Source organism: Sipha flava, unplaced genomic scaffold (genome assembly GCF_003268045.1).
Source record: "Sipha flava isolate LNK unplaced genomic scaffold, YSA_version1 1_pilon_pilon, whole genome shotgun sequence".
Lineage (NCBI taxonomy): Eukaryota > Metazoa > Arthropoda > Insecta > Hemiptera > Aphididae > Sipha > Sipha flava.
In genome coordinates this window covers 5045590-5063280 of record NW_020272783.1, presented here as the reverse complement: position 1 = coordinate 5063280, position 17691 = coordinate 5045590, and the positions used below count along the sequence as shown (strand labels likewise).

The window sequence follows — 17691 nt, the reverse complement described above, 5'->3', positions numbered from 1 at the left end:
TTACACCTATTATTAACTGGTCCATTCGGTTAGTCATTTTAATATATTTACTATTGTCCACTCCTTTGTTTCCCATTCCTTGTTACTCATGTGTATTCAAGTATTGTAAATAAATGCATTGACTGTACACCCCTATATTGTGGTTAAGAGTGCATCATAATTATTATATTCCTAACCAGTGGCGCACAGATTTTTGACAAGGGTGTCGAAAATATATATTTCGAGGTACCCACCCACCCCCACCAGTAAAATCTGAGTTTAGGCATAGTATAACTCTTATTATTAAGTGTTTTTGGTTTTTTTTTTTACTAATAAAGATACTAAAAATGAAATATAAAATAAACCTAATATTAATTATTTTTCAATTTTCTGGGTATTAATTTATAAGTTTATAGAGCATCATTTTTGGGATTGAGCCCTACTACTTATTCTGGTGTAATGCTTTAATTCTAGGGTAAACATAATTAGTATGTTGATTTGGATAGCTGAAAAATTGGTTATTATTAAATAAAATAAATATTCAATATAAGTTCATACAGAACTAGTCATCCGCCAATTCTCTGAGGGGTGTCAGCGACACCCCTGACTCCCCTGTGTGCGCCACTGTTCCTAACTGTGTACCACAATGTGTAATCACTATGAATGCCCGCCATAGTGGAATCATTCATTATTGTAATGCAATCGATATAGTATATATATATATATATATATATATATATATAACATTATGTGATAGAATGTATGCCCGTGCCATTATATGTATGCATATAGCAGAATTAAGATGAAGGAGTAATGACTCACGATATTAAAAACGAAGGCAAAACTTCATTTGAGGGACACTGGTATGGTTCTCAAACCGGACGGACCATTAACGATGTATATGTATATTAATAAATGAACCGAAATAGTTTTGCTCTATTCGACCACAAACAAATCTTTTTAGTACCGGCCGGGGAGTATTGAAATAAACAATACATTACCGCATGTATGATTGTCCAGTACACGCTCTCCACCGTGTAGAGGCGTATTTTAAGGAGGGGGCAATTGCCCCTCCTCCTGAATCCGTATTTAAGGAATCGATTATATATGAGAAGCACATTTCAAATTTTTTCTAATGTATATCGTTTTATAACGAAATCATAAAATTGTGACTAAATATGAAAAAAATAAATGTATATTTCTAATATATTTATGGTAAAATAGAAAAATGGCTGTGAACATAGCGGTCCTCTCGGACACCAGCCCACCGGGAAGTTTCTCGATATCCCAATGGACCAATTTGGTCTTGATTGTAAATATTGTGATGATAAAATAGTATGTGAAAAACGATTTAATGTTAAGTATTATTCAAATGATTTATATGTTTTTAAAATAAATTACTTTACAAAACAAAAGAGCATATTTTTAGTTTATTTTTTAGTGTTTTTAAGTGTATAAGTATATAAGAACATTTTTAAAGCTACAAATCCTCTGCTTCATTTAAAAATAAAGACATTGGCTATAGTTAGAGTATATCCTATAGGTACCGTATGAAATCATTGATATCAGTTCAATCAATATGAACCGATAAATAGTTATAATCATCATCATCATTATTATAATTGATCACGCATTTATAGTAATAGTGTAACCATGTTAAAACTAGAAACTTAAGCAATAGTAAAATCTATTGTGTTTGGTCGAGTCCACGTATTAACTAATAAAAAAAATATGAAAAAATAACCCAAGCACTTAGCGTAAAATAAAAAAAACAAAAATCCTTGGTTCGTTATTGTATATAATTATGTAATAGTGCAATAATAATTGTAAGACCGTTAAAATTACAGTAGGACAAAAAATGCGTAGAAAACGGAAACGGGTAAGTAACATTTTTTTTTTTTTTTTTTTTACATAAATAATGGTACAGCACAATATTTTAATAGAAATCACAAAGAAGACGTCGAGTGTTTTCCAATTCAGCGAAAAAGTGTTGTCTGATGTTCGAACAGAACAAAAGGAAAAAGTAAAAGTAATTTCTATGCACAACGTAAAACAAATAATATAATTATCTATATACGAAAACAAGAACAGTTGTCACGTTATATTTAAGTTAAAAACTTACAAATAATTATTAAATTTTTTCTAAACAAACATGTACCGACGGCAATCGTTCCACGTTGACCGGACGTTATCGATTTGTGTGCACCGGCCAGTACGAGCATAATGGCATCACGAAACGCAACAGGTGGACGGGTACTTCCATCTCTGGCCGATGAGCGGAGCGGAGCATGCGTCCGAGTCTTTTGCGAACGGACGGCGGATTTGTGCACAGGTGCTCGTGGAAGCGGCGACGATCGTCCGTGTATGGAGTGTGTGGTCGTGCACGGTCGCGGACGGTGAAAAACATTCGATGGTCCGGTAACTGTTAGCGGCGCGCGATCTTGTACGCAGGTACATGCGATGCAGCACGGTGACGAAGGGCGTGCAGGGTCAGTCCAAGTCCTTTCCGTCGCCGTTCGGCAGGGCCAAAGACAGGAGACCGCTGACTGCGTTCATGCAAAACAGTAACGAGAGAACAAACGGTTTTAACGATGAACGTGTACTGCAACCAGTGGCGCCCATACAGGTTACCAAGGGGTGCATTGCATGTGCTCTCGTCGGGGTTGGGTGTATGGGTGGGTTGGTGGGTATATAATTGGACAACTTGGATATCAAACATTATACCTTTACGGAACTGTGTGTAGACATCTTAATTTTAATTAATTATAATAAATCTTAATTTATTAAATGTATAGTTATTTTAAGAGTTAATTTACAGTTACAGGCAAAAATTTAAACGAACGTTTTTTTTAAAAAAAAAAAAAATTGGTGGTTGGGTGGGTAACTTTTTTTAGTTGCATGTGCTTTCAAAATACTTCTGTGCGCCACTGACTGCAACTGTTCAGAAATCGTGTGGTGGTGGTGGTACAATTTTTTAACCAGCCGGGATCGACCTCACGCAAGCACGGTGCATCAGGTTCGATCGCGGTTGTTACCGACCAGTGTTCGGTTCGACACCGTACGTACGCAATCGGTTGTCTACTAACAACGTTTCTTATCCTTTTCCCGTAAACGTACTCCATTGCTTTACGTGCCCCCAAACTGTCGATTTGTCTGTTTTCAAATAGGATTGATCAGGAATTTTATATATATATATATATATATATTAACTATGAAATCAACTACGTGTCGAATACAAAATATAAAATGTACGGGGGGGGGGGGGGTAATTGATTTATGGGTACACCCGATTCAACTGCAAGGAACGTCTCACTCGTGATAACCAAATGATATCTATTTGTTGGCAGATTTTACTAGATTGACTGGTGGCGGGGATGATCGTTTTCTGGGAGAACGATATCGCTCCTCCTTAGCCCCGTGCTTGGGCCATCGGGTTACTACGGACTACGGTAAGAATAGGTATCTCGAGGGCGGGACACGTGTAGTGTTGTGGTACTATTTGCGAGATCTAATTACACGGTATGTCCACACTTACCTATCAACAACGAGCTGAATATGATGATGAGCAGAATGCAGTGTGAGTCTATGAGCAGCCCGAATATGATGTTGGCGATCAACGATCCGAGACGACCGAACGTCGCTGAAGCCGCGGCTGCCATTACTCTGTCGAAAATACACAATTGTAATTTCATTGGATAATTCGTGGTTATTGTACGGATGAGACGCGCGCCAACATGTGCAGACGGTCAGTGAAATAAGTGTCGGCTCGCAATTTGGGTATATCTATACATAGTGGCGTATATAGGGAGGGAAGCTAGGGCCCGAACCCATGGTGAAATTTCAGATTTAATTAAAACAAATTCTATGCGTATTAGTCTATGTACATGTATACCAGTAGTTCTAAACGGGAGCGATGAAGGGTTACCGAGGGGCGGTGAACTATTTATACATTGTATACTATTATACATAGAGGTGGCTTTGTTTTTCACTGTTAAATCTCAACTTATCCTGGAGTGAATGATATGTTTCTTATGTTTTTTTTTAAAAAAATTAATTTAATTTATAGCAAATTTAATCCTGCGTTCTTTTTGAGACACCCTATATTTTTTACTTAACGTCTTTTATAAACGTTGAAAATTCTCAACAGTAAGACCTAAATAGAAATATTTTATGTTTGATTCGTTCGCCTCGACTGAACTTACGTTAGAACTTCGATGGTGAATAATAGTGGCGTTTTTATTAATTATTTTATGCCGACAACCCGCGTGGTTATAAGTTCGGTGGAGATTCGTGCTAGATCATTATTCTGAGGCGGTCGCAAATTATCGTGTGCGGACACTGCCGTGTCGGACGAGCCGAAAATTCGTTTGGGAAACATCGTAAAGTTTATCGTGTACCGTTGCCGTGAGGTGAAATATTACACGCAGTTTATTTCATGTTTGGTCAAATTATAGGTAGGTATACATTTTTTTTCTTTCCGCACAAATCCGTTAACCGGTAACCGATTTGATCGAATGTCTAGGTACCGCGGGATACGACGAAATCGCTACGCGCGCGCGCGCTTGGACGAGTTGCGTCGCAGACGACTAACCTCATGTTGGTGGGAAATAGATCGACCATGATGCACAGCAACACGCTGATTCCCAGGCTGCTGAACGCTTCGAACACGCACGACAGTACGAGGTTCTGCAGAGAGTTTTTCACGAAGTACAGCGCCGCGGACGCGACGCCTGACACGAACAGGCACATCACTGTCAACACAAGCACACAGGGTTAGTTATCATGGTATTATACATAAGTGCGCGAGTGGAGAAGGAATTGTGGAGGGCGGTTATATTTGTTTTGTGCGAGGGTTGGGCGAGTTCTTTTCCGGATTGTCAGCTACGGCTCGTCGCCCTTGTGTTGGAAGAAAATTGTTTTCGATGGAAAAACTATTTTTCCAATTATTTAAAACTTTTTTTTTTTCGTTAAAATTCTGAGTGATACCGTTGAACGTAGTCGTAGCACATCGAAAATGAATGCGGATCTGTCGGCTGGAAACTAGACGAGCCGCATGCACGGATTGGATCCATGTGCTCGCACATAGTTGAAATTACTACTAAATGTGGAGATTCGAAATAGTGCGAAAATTCGATTACAATCTGTCGTCGAGTAGTCAGTCGACTAATATCGTTCGACGATTAACGGTCGGATAATCAAATTTCGTAAACGAAAGCCCGAAAACCGTTTCATCGCAGACTAAATTAATCCCTCTCGACGATTTGAATATGACTATGTAGATCACGTATGCAATATAACGTTGTTAAGCAGATTAGTCGCACATTAGTCAGGTCAGTAGTATTATGGACGACTTATCGTACCACCCGTTGGCAGTAATCGCTTGCAATTTTCGATTATACGGAACACGGTAACTGAGTGGAAATTCGAAATTGGACGATGAAAACTAAATCGATTATGTATATAAATATATATTAATAAGTAGCTTCACCAGGTACATGGGTTGACGTTTTTTGCACAGGAATCAGGGCGATTTTTAATTTTTTCTAATGGCGGGGTTTCTTTTTTCATGCTCATGATGTAGTGGTTGATACAACTTTAGGAATAAAATCGAAACATTTCAAGCACAGATGAAATAAAAAAATTTAATTTCACTAAGCCAACAATTATTAATAATAAGATTGAAAGTAGTAGATGTTAAGGAAAAGATAAAAAAAAAAAAAATAAATAAAAGTGATCAAAACTAAGAAATGTATTATTATGTAGGTAAGTGAAAAAGTAAGTGTGAAAGTCCGAATTACTCTGAAACGTTAGAATAATATTATTATATGAGTTGTACGATATTTAGAGTTAACAATCAATTTTACTTATGTATAGCATATTCTTCATTAACATTTTCGTTTTGTCCGCGGTGACATTTTTTGACTGATTTATAACCAAGAATTTAATAAAATAATAAAAATAAAAAATCATTAAATATTAAATACCCATAAAATAATAAACGATTAATACTCATAAATTAATATATAAATAAATAAATAATTGCTTAGCTTAAAGTATTATTATATTTGTAATGTACGACCGGTTTCGAATTAAAAATTCGTTAGATTAGGTTAGGCAAAGTCAATAAAATGTCAACTAATAAATAATTAATTAATTATTATATATAAGCTATTTATTAAAATTTAATAATACCAATTTTTATTTTATTTTTTATTTTATTATTTAATTAATGTTATTTTTCAACTTATAAGATACCTATGCATTCTTAATATTTTAATTACACATTAATACGCTATTGATATTTTGTATTCATAAATGTGTTCATATTTTAAAGCTTTTTTTACTTTTTCTTAATTCGAGGGTAAAGCATGATGTGACAAATTCCAAAATAATTTCTGATTGTAGTATGATTCAGTATTTCACGAAAGCAGTATTATTTTTCTCGGGTAAAATTAAAACAATTATACAATTAAAATTATTACAAAACTACACATTTTAATGAGCAGATAAAATACGTAATCACGGATGGCGATCGATAAGATAGTAAAAGTGATAACGTGAAGGTGTCACTTATTTTTTTTTTATGTATTTTAGCATAGAACGAACATAAAACGGTTTGAACAAATGAACCAAATATCCTCTTGTACATCTGAACTATCAAACGAGGCATAATGTAATTTATTATCATGGTCATACACAATTGTATGTTTACGCTGCTTACGGTATTGCACACTGGTTCCATGATTTAGCTAACCATAGGACGGCATTTGATCGTTACTAACAGTGAGGGGCGGAACTAGGGGGTGGAAGACGGGGATTCATCCCCGGACGTAATTTTGTAATTACTTACAACTAATTTTATATTTTTAACTTTGTTAAATACTGTTATTAGGTTAACTTACAAAACTCAATAAGTATGATTGTATATTAATTATTGGGAAAAAATTCTCGAGAAGAGTATTTGATTATTGGTCTATGATAGGGCCAAGGCCATCCCGAAGATGAAAATCAAGGGGAGGTGAATAATATAAAAGGTTAATATAACCTAACCTATATGAAAAATGCTGACTACAATTTTTTTACTTAATGTATGTAGTATAATAAACTATATGTAGTCGTATTTTAACTTTTTAACATATATATATGTGTCAGTATCGCACGTTCTTAAAATTGAAAATTTAATTATATATATATATATATATATAATATTTTATATTGTATAATTAGTAGTTATATACATTTTATTCGTGTATACACTGTATTACAAAATATGTAATATTTGTTTTCCGTAAATAAAATTAGGTCCTTCTAGGCTATAATAAAACAAGTCCGAATGCCGACTGGTGTTTTCGTTGTGTGTATGTGTGTGTGTGTGTGTGTGTGTGTGTGTGTGTGTGTGTGTGTGTATGGCGGGGGGTTGAGACACCTCCCCTAAGATCCTCCTTCGGGACGGCCCTGGATAGGGCGTAATTTTAACATTTTCCCCGGGCGTAAAATTTCTTAGTTCCACCTCTGCCAACAGTGTACACCGACACTGTGACGGAATCATGATCATGACTTTTCCATACGATTTCCTCGTACTCGCAGCTAAGTTATGCGAACTGTCGGCCGACGTCTACGTTACCTAAGAAGAACTTGGCGCCGACCCGATGCACGCATAGAGGCATCAGCAACGACATGGGTATGCACGCCACACCGATCCACAGGGTGTGAGTGTACACGGTCCCTCCGACTGCCGACCCGCATAGGTCGGCCGTGTTCAACGCGCCGTCCTGTTCGATGTACACGGACGACACTTGGCACACGGACGCGTCCATGCCGGGCTGATGGGTTTCGAACGTCTCGAATCTGTTGAACAGCTCCGGGAACCACATCATCAGCGTGTAGTAACTGCGGAGAAAACGGTAGTCAACAACAAAGCGTATTTATATAGGCACGTGTCACGCTAACGGGGTGCGTATCGATGGTTAGAGCTATTAAGGGCATTCCGGGACGACGTAAAGGGAGTGAAATCCTTGAGTGCCATTGTCTTATGTAGGAACGGCTAAATGTTGGTACGCTCCTACTGGTAATAGTTGATTGTTGTAGTAAAACTGACATAAAATACCATAGACCTTATACTTAGTATAAGGTCTATGTAAAATACTAATCGGTTGTTGTATACGAACGTTCGTAAATTACCAAACTTTTTGTTTTATCGTACTAGGGCATTTCCCGAATCCTCGGGTTTTCCAACTGTATAGATGATCGCGTACTATCGTCGTCCCAAGCATAATATTGTTGTATCATTGAATGTTAAGCTCAAGCAGATTTAGAGGGGAATCGGCCGATCGACGAACAAACGGAATCGGCTGAAAACCACAGGTTTTTATTATTTTATCCATACATCATGTGTTTAACCAACTGTGTCTTGTTTTATTTGTTTGTCAGAGGTGCGTTTTCATTTTTAGACAGGTCGGAAAAGGTTTGAGAACTATTGGTACAGGTACTCGGAGCAACCGATCACAGCCGTCGCGCGGTTATACCTGGATGTCAGTCCGAACTGTATGAGACACGTGAGAACTGTGTTTTTCAAATGCGGTGGCTTGAACATCTCCTTGGTCTGGTACCATACTTCTTTCAGCAAGTTCTTGAGGTCCTTGGACGTCTTGACCGTTTTCACGCTGCGCAACGACCGTTTTGATTGTATGCTGATCACGCTGCACCGGACTTCGTTCTCGATGAGACTTCTGACCTGCGATGAACGAAAACAGCAAAGAAAAAAAAACCACCGTAAATTTATAACGAATTATGCGTTGTCAGTGGCGTAGTGTGAAGGCTTATTTAAAGGGAAATTGCTTCTGAGATTTTTATATGATGGGTGGGTTTATTAATAACAACTATCTTAATTAAATTCAACTTTTTTATTCTATAAAAAACTCGTATTACGCATGACTATCGTTTACGGAACAGACTATTCTGTTATACAATACGGTACAGCAGATTATAGTCAATTTTCCATTCTAAAAATATTCAAAAACTATAGATACAGCGGTAGTTTTTTAACGGTAAACGGGTGGTGGGTGATTGTCACTTGTCAGGAAAAATATCAATGGTCTCTCTGCAATTTTAAGTTCACCACACTACTGATCGTTGTCACGCGTCATCTTGACGGTCTACGTACTGGATAAGCGTCTCCGGGTTCTCCCGTGTTCTCCGTGTAGATCCGTTTCAAACAATCGAGCGCCTCGTCGAACTCGCCACACTCCAACAGGAATTTCGGACTTTCTGGGAATCGGGTAAGCCACAGGGCCAGTATGATGCTGGGCAACGAGCACAGCGTCAGGAATATGTTCCAAGATGAGTACCGGAAAATTCCGATGTCGTAATTGGCCGTCATCGGGATGATAGCCCAAGCGATCACTGCGAACAAACGTGGTTTCGAAAATTGTACAAATGACGGCACGGCTAGTGTATGGTATATTTATGTGACCATGAACGATATGCATAACAACGATCGGATGTACTTACGTGGCACCAATATGATGCCGACCGTCCAAAACATTTCCAACCAGGACAGCACTTTTTCTCGGTAGATCTTTGGCTGGAACTCACCCAAGTATGGGAAACAAATTCCCAGATATCCGGAAAGTCTACAAGACAGGACAAGTGTACAGGTCTGATACTATTATCGTAATCGCTTACTTATATAACTTATTTTAATTACATGCATATCAACCGTTAATACAATTTTATTCGTTATAAGCCGCGAGTTTTTTTAAATTAAATTTCATTTTTCAACTGATAAAAATGGTTTATTTTATGCATTCGTATATTTAAAAATGTTTAAAATCTTCAATACTTCACTTACCCACAAATTATAAATCACGATGGATATTACTAAATCTATTTTACTAGCAAAAAAAACTAGACATTTTATTTTAACGATGTGCTAAATTATGAGGAAAATATTTGATTAAAAAGGACATTATATTTATCTAGAATTTTTTTTTTTGTCTTTGGTCAAAACGTGATTGTAACTCGTGTATCAGATGTTCATGTGTCGGCCATTGTGTGACTCACCCGAAACCACTGAAGAAACGGCAGAACAAAAATGGCCAAAAGAAAGTAAGGACGCTGGATACCAAACTAAAAATACCGTCCATCAGCAGCGCCGCTATCAGAGTTTTCTTCCGTCCGTGCATATCAGCCAGGCATCCCCAAAAGTACGCTCCTAGGAGCATGCCTAAAACGTAGATAATTCCGTAGCGTGAGAAAGTGTTGTGGAATTATAATATAATTCTAATATAATAATAAATAAGTTATTATAATTATAATAACTTATTTATTTGGCTGTAGAACACATTTTCTCTCTCTCACTAAACAGTATTGTATATTTGTATAGATATAATAGGTTTATATAATTACCCAACAGCGGTATGGCGTTCAAGAGCCCTTTGTCCGTGGAACTCAGACTGAAGTCACATTGTGCCGATGGCAATACGAAAGATACGACGCTCACAGATATGGCACAGTTCAAGTAGATGAGACCGCATAGCGCCAACAAGAAATAGTGGAATTTGCCAAATTCTACACGGAAACCGTTCAATTATTGATTTCAATAATATTTTTAATATTTTCTTTAATTAAATATTATTTAACATGATACTCGTATACGAGGTAAATAATGTTTACCTGCGCACGTTATGGCGTGCTCGAAAATGGAACCATTGTCCAAGAAATCCAAACCTGTGAAACAAGTAAAACAAATTGACAAAATCAAATCTATGAGTAATGATATGATAATTGTAGGCTATGTACACCTAACGACTTAAATAATAAATAAAAATTGCAGATCAAGTAATTGAACGCAATTAATTTCGTATCAATAATAATATTGTAATAATACTTGCCAATAAGTTTTCGTTTAATGGAGTATGATTATTCGTCATTAAGTATTAATTAAAGGAGATCTAAATTTACCATGGTCAGTAAATAATTCCAATCACATATTGTATAGCTTTATTCATTTTCTAGGTCGTGTTGTTTCGACTTGAATGTAAATTTACAACTTTTCAAATTGATATTATATACAATTTTATTTTTACCAAAATACTTGAAGATTATTTATTTTATTTTATTTCACGCAAATAGGTTGTAATAAGAAATCGAGTAAGTTTAATCTTATAGGCAATATAAAAATATATTTTCTTTTTAGGTTTATTTTATTAAATACATGTTATTATCATTATAATGTTGTGTTTTTTGTGACGAATTCATAATGAATATCCCCATTAACATAAAGATTATAGGATTACTTATAACGTACTTAATCATAAGTTCGAACGATTGTCACAATTAAACAGTTTTATGAAATGTAGTTATAAATATTTTAAAATTAATATTAAAATCAATAAAAGATAAGTTGTTATTTGTTTGACAATGATTCATTAATACATTTTTATTATTACATTTTTAAAATACTGAAATGATAATACTCAAATCTATTCTATAGATTCAACAGTATAGAATACTCGAGTTTGATAGAAACAATAAATATTATAATATTTTATGGCTGCTGCAGATTAATTTATTACATAGGTAAACAAAAAAATTAAATAAGAATATTTGTAAGTCTCTCGAAAAGAAAACTGATGAATTTTGTTTTATAGAAAATGCAAAAAACAATTTAGTTTATGAACAATAATTAAATTGCTGCACGCTAACACATGTGCACTGTACTGTGGAATAATTATTACCTACTATATATTTTATCAACCACCATTCATTGGTTCACTATATAGATGATTGGTTTTCTTTTGGAATGTTTAACTGAGGAAGTGATTGGGTGAGAAATGCAGATGATCAGGTTTTTAGTAGCATTATTTTTGCAGTATTTTGCTATATATTAAATTAATTTAATTGTTTTATAATATCTTGGTAATATTTACAATTTATAGATAAAATTAAATATTAATCTAACGTTTTCTCTATGTTCACTAACATACATTTTAGCGACATACTGAAAATATTAGGTGTTGTGTAAAGAAAGTTAGTTTATTATCGATTTTTTCTGCAAAATTAGAAGATACTGTGGAATAGTAGATTATATTTGAAAACATTATATTAAATCAGTGTCTATATTTACTTGTAATGTAAATACTAATATAACCTAGGTATACATATACAAAAAGAAATTCAATAATATTATTATTTTTTTTTACATTTTTTTAAAGAAAAATCAAATGAACTATTTTATCATGAAACCCAAATTTTCTTGTTTGTTACATTTATTTTTTAAAATGTTCAAGTTATTATCTTCAATATAAATCGTTATACAAAAACATCGGTATCAAAATATAGGTTATCGAGATAGGTAATTTAAAGTTTAATACAAAAATGTTTACCGAAGCACTCAAGTGTATATCAACCTCAATATGTCAGTAACATTATCGAGGAAAAATAAGTTCTTTCTAACAATATATATGTCGAGGCCTTTATAGACGCTATGCGGTAACGACGGTATTGCGTAGTTTAGGCACAGTTGTTGATATTGAAGAACGAAAAAAAAATACAATTATACAATAATAGCGTTGATATACCTCGAGCTTTAATATTAGACAGAGAATAAATATAATAACTGATTTGAGTTTTGCAAGATCGCAAAAGCTTAGACTATGAACTTGTATTATATATTTTCGGAGTCGAGTATTAGGAGTTTCTTTGCTTTGGCGTAATATATTATTATAATTGCTTTTATTACATTTATATTTTTTACGGGTGAGTTACCTTTTATTAACAATATCAATGAAATTATTTTTTCTTTTAAAATACAAAACAGTTTAAACAGTGTTGGGAATTATTAATTCCATTTAGATTAATATCTGAGAACTAAGTGCAATGTGAATATATGACATGAAGTTACAATATTTATATTCTTATTTTTCTTATAAAGAACGAATTATCATAATATTCTCAAGTAAAAACGAGAAATTTAAAAAAAACCACCTACATAAGTACAATCTTTAATATTAATTAATTTTTTAATTGAAAACTGTGCTTTGTTTGTGAAATTAAATTAGGCAATTTTCTTGAATCCTTATATATTTTAAACTAAAAAACGATATCTAAATATGATTATTTCACAAAAAAATATTTAAAGATTTATTGAAAAAAATGTAATTAAGAACTCGACGATAAGCGAAAATACTAGTATATTAGAGTATCTATCTATACATTGTTCGCTTCGCCTTTGAAAATTCAAAACTCGCATATTACAATTATTGAAATTATTTTTAGTAAATTTTATGTTTGTACTAAGATCATATGGTCTTTGTATGTAGTTTCACTAGAACAAAATTTCTTTAAATTCCATTTTTCGACAGATAAATACACACAATTTTTCACAAAAGAAATATTTCATTTAAATTTTACTAGTGTTAAGATTAGAATGAAAATAAATCATGTGGACAAAAACCGGGTGTACAAATAACCTAAATTTGAATTTAAAAAAAATTAATATAATCCTATATGATAAATTACTCAAGTTTTTATAAACGTTAACGCTATACGTTTCTTCAGTATAATTTCAGTGACATTTTAAAATTAACTTTAGATAATGACTTTTTAAAAAAATGTGTATAATCTGGATAACTGTTGACATTTTAATATTTTCAACGAACACTAGTGACATTAACATTTTTGGCATATTTTTTCGTTTGTAGCTAATATCCATTTTTGATGTGATGTCGGGGTAGGTTTAGGTACATTTTGTGTTGTTAAACCAAATTGTGTGTTTGAAAACAAAATATTCAAAGAATATTAATTCGTTGACTTAAACGCACACATACACATTAGCATTTTCGTTTAAACAATAGGTCTTTAATAAATTTTTAGCACGTACGGTGCACACATTGTTTATCAAATCAAGTGGTATTTAGTATTTTGTTTACTTTTGAAATATTTATGAACTGAAATGTTGTAAATCTTGTATAAAGACCAAACACAAATTGTAAGTGTTAGTAAATTTTTTATTGTGCGTATTTTCATTTTATATTAAATCATGTAACAGGTGTATATGATGAATTTCTTTTGACGATATTAGTGTATATTCGTGCTAGTGTGGTGTTCAACGATCATAATCACGATAAACAATTCAGATGGTAAAAGTGTAATTGAATAAAAAAAAATTTAAATACTCTCAGTTTAATCATACTTGTGAGGTATAAAATGTTTATACGTTATCATACAATTCACGATAAGAATATAATGTATGCACAAACTTTTTTAAAACGAACTTATTTTAATTTTTAATTTCAGCACTCAAGATATTAGATATGCTCGAAGCACTCTATTAAAATATTCAGGGCCGACGAGAAGGTGAGGCGAGGAGGACTAGAGCCCCGAGACCCGTACCTCCGAAAGAGCCCGTTGTCTCAGCCTTTTATACAAAATTATTTTATAATCGCATTCGCCGTAGCACATAAGCTGCAAATTTGAATAATTTTATTTTACTAAATTATGTACAAGTAGTATGTATATCTTGGCCAATCAAGTGTAAGTAAAGGGGGCCTGAAACCGATAAACCCCGGGACCCTCAAAATGCTCGCGGGTCCTGGAGATTTTTACCCAGTTAATTAGCTATTTAGTATTGTACTTAATATTACAATTATTATTATAGTATTTTTACATTATTCACGAATACTTTAATTGGATTTCGATTTGTATAACAACTATAGTGTTCGTACAACTAGTATTTTTTGATTTTTTTTTTTTTACTTTTTTATGATTAAGAAATAAAAATGAAACTTCTCACCACTGCATATTATATGTAGCATTATTACACGATTTTTATTTCGTCACGTCGTGACAATATTATATCAGTGTAATATTATAACTGAAAACCGAAAAGAAAAGTTTATCATGAAAACGCGTTCGTAATTTTTACTCGTTGAGAATATCACGACAAAATACTTGTTACACTGTCAATGACATCCATGTACGACGTGCAGTGATAATAACATAGGTATATGATGCTATGATAATATTAAAACTAAACTCCATCGATGTGTACACGATAGATTATATATTTTCATATGTATCGCGTAAAAATATTACCCATCACGTCCCTGGTACTTCGTAAGTTTGTTGCACGAGTTTCCGCATAGATGGACTAATATTTGAAATCGACGTCGGATCGAAAAGTCAAAACGGAAAATCAAAAACCTAGAAAATCTCGCAGACACGGATTATGTAGATGTGATGGACGCGTTTCGAACTAACGTTCTTCCTCTCTTTCACTCTGTATCTCTTTGTCTCTCGCGCGCGACCGGGACGAAAAATTAACGCGGATCGATTTCGGTTTTCGTACACAATTATTGTTATTGATTATTATTGCGTTACACGTTTAGCAGCGGATTCGGTTGATTTTCAGATGCACACACACGCACGCACGCACTTTTAACGGTATTATAAAACTCCTGCGGTGGAGTGATGGAGAGATGTGTTGCGAATTTTTTTTTTTTCTTCGTGTCTAACGATTATCACGCACGCGGTAGGTACCTGAAAATGTTGCGGTGGACTGCCGTGGCGCACGCAAGTGAACGGTATAGTAGACCCGAGCCGAGATAAAAAAAAACAAAAAAAAAAAAACACCTTATTAGATAATGCGCGGCGATACGACAGCGGCGGCGACGACGATCGAACGGACGACGTTTATCGAGTGGCTCGCGCATACGTGTGTGCACACATACGTGCAGACACACACACATACATGTATATTTTTATACGATATTAGAATAATAACGATAATTCGTACGAGGAGAGGTGGGACATTCGCGAACAACCGCTGTCGGCGTTCACCGGTCACGATTGCGATACGTTCGAGGAGGAAACACCGAGAACGCGTACGGGTCGGAAGGAAGATGCTTTCGGACTTGATATCGGACACGCGCCGGAACCGGTGTGCTGAACAGGTGGGCGGGGAGGGGGTAGCGCGGCAAAGGTCGCAACGTGTGGTAGCTCACGCGTTTTCCGTGCGGACGAGTGACGTACGATCGACGGACGACACTAATCTTACCCCCGCGCGTTCTAGACATTTTTCCCGTCCGTTTTCCGGGCCGACGCTTCGAAAACATCTCCGACGGCCGAATCCCCCACCCCGTGCGGACCCCCGTTGGTATCACCGATGCGCGAAACGTTTTTGCAAGGTCCGCCGTTCGACACCGGTCGCCGCGATCAACAACGTTGGTCGTTTTCTGTACGCGACCGCGCGCGAGGACCTTCGCGAGGAACGCGCGTGAACGGTACCCGAGTCGCCGGGTCGTGATTCGATTAGCCGCCAGAAGACGCACGTCGCACGTCCGTCCGGTCAAAGTTTCAAAACCGATTTCAATGCCACCGTCGACGGCCGCGTTTAACGATCCGCCACCCCTGCGCTTTACGACGTCTGTTCAAAAATAAATTACGTTTCGAAAAATGCCCAACGAATTTTGTTACCGCAAAAGAAAATTTGTCGCCCCGCGTTCCCGTAAATCCAAACGTCGACTTTCATTACCGCGGTACACGGACACGGTTACGTTACGATATTATATAGTTTGCCATAATAACATAGTGGTGTATTTGACAAACCCTCCCTCATCAATTGATATGTTTGTGTGGGCGTTTGCTTTATATTAACTAAGATAAAATTACAACAAAAAAAAAAAAAAACTTAGAATTTATGGTTTAGCAGGATTACCTATTATTGATTACAATTTTAAAAAAATATTGTTTTTTTAGTACCTAATGTATGTTGTATAGTTATTGTGTGTACCTAAGACCTTAACATTTTTTGGAAGTTTTTTAAAATTATATTATGAATATACAGGTATAAAAAATATATGCCTATATTAGGTGCAATAACATGTTGTTTTAACTCAGAGCATATGTAGGATTATATTTTGGGGACTGGGGTAAAAGATATATAGCCTCCGCCTTTTATGAGTAGGCTTTTATTAACCCCTTTCCTCCATTAGAGTTAAATCAGATACGCCACTGTAATAGCAGTGCACCGTGTAATAATATCTTGTGTTGACGTGGCTTCGACTTAACCGTAGGTTAACTCGCACCGTTTCCCCTCGTGTTGTACGTTGTATTTGTTATTTTATTATTTTTATTGTGGCCCTGTGGCGTCGCAGTACTTTACATAGATTAAACCGATTAGAGTCACCTTTTCTCGTAGATTTGCGGGTATGGAACGCACTTGAAACGGTGTACAAACAACTCGTGTTTGAGTGCCGATTAATCGACGTGAAGCGATTCAAACATATTTCATAAAAGTATTTATAATATAGGTGGATGTATGAGCGACGAGCGTTTTCAATGACGTCGACGTTGATTATATCTCCGGCTTATAAAATGTTTCTGATCGTTTTCGGTTTGCTTATTGGCACCGAGTAATTATTATTTCATTAATATAATCATTAAATGATTTATTTATATATTTATTTTCATTGCTATATTAATATAGTCAACACACGAACTAATACATATTTATCATAATTTAAAACATTGTTCGTAATTACAACTATATACACTTATGAAGCATAACGACCTCGTGTGCTGCACTCGTTACACGCAAACCACTGGGATCGAAAAATAATCAGTGTTTATTACTCACATTTTGCTTCCAAGTTCTACACGAAACTTGTACCATTAAAGAGAGACAAAAAAAAATGGACATTAATGCAAAAT

The 17691-nt window shown here is 35.1% G+C and overlaps 1 protein-coding gene across 1 annotated transcript; it reads right to left on the bottom strand.

Annotated features, from left to right (window-relative positions):
• Positions 1-2053: 2053 nt before the first annotated feature.
• LOC112682004 (synaptic vesicle glycoprotein 2C-like) lies at positions 2054-15715 on the bottom strand. The gene is made up of 11 exons (XM_025552432.1): positions 15076-15715; positions 10654-10707; positions 10387-10548; positions 10042-10204; positions 9490-9611; positions 9143-9381; positions 8505-8713; positions 7604-7869; positions 4571-4730; positions 3515-3642; positions 2054-2525 (listed from the first exon to the last, which is right to left on the bottom strand). The coding sequence occupies exons 1-11, from the start codon at positions 15077-15079 to the stop codon at positions 2470-2472; spliced, it is 1563 nt and encodes a 520-aa protein (XP_025408217.1). The 5' UTR covers positions 15080-15715; the 3' UTR covers positions 2054-2469.
• Between the last annotated feature and the right edge of the window lie 1976 nt (positions 15716-17691).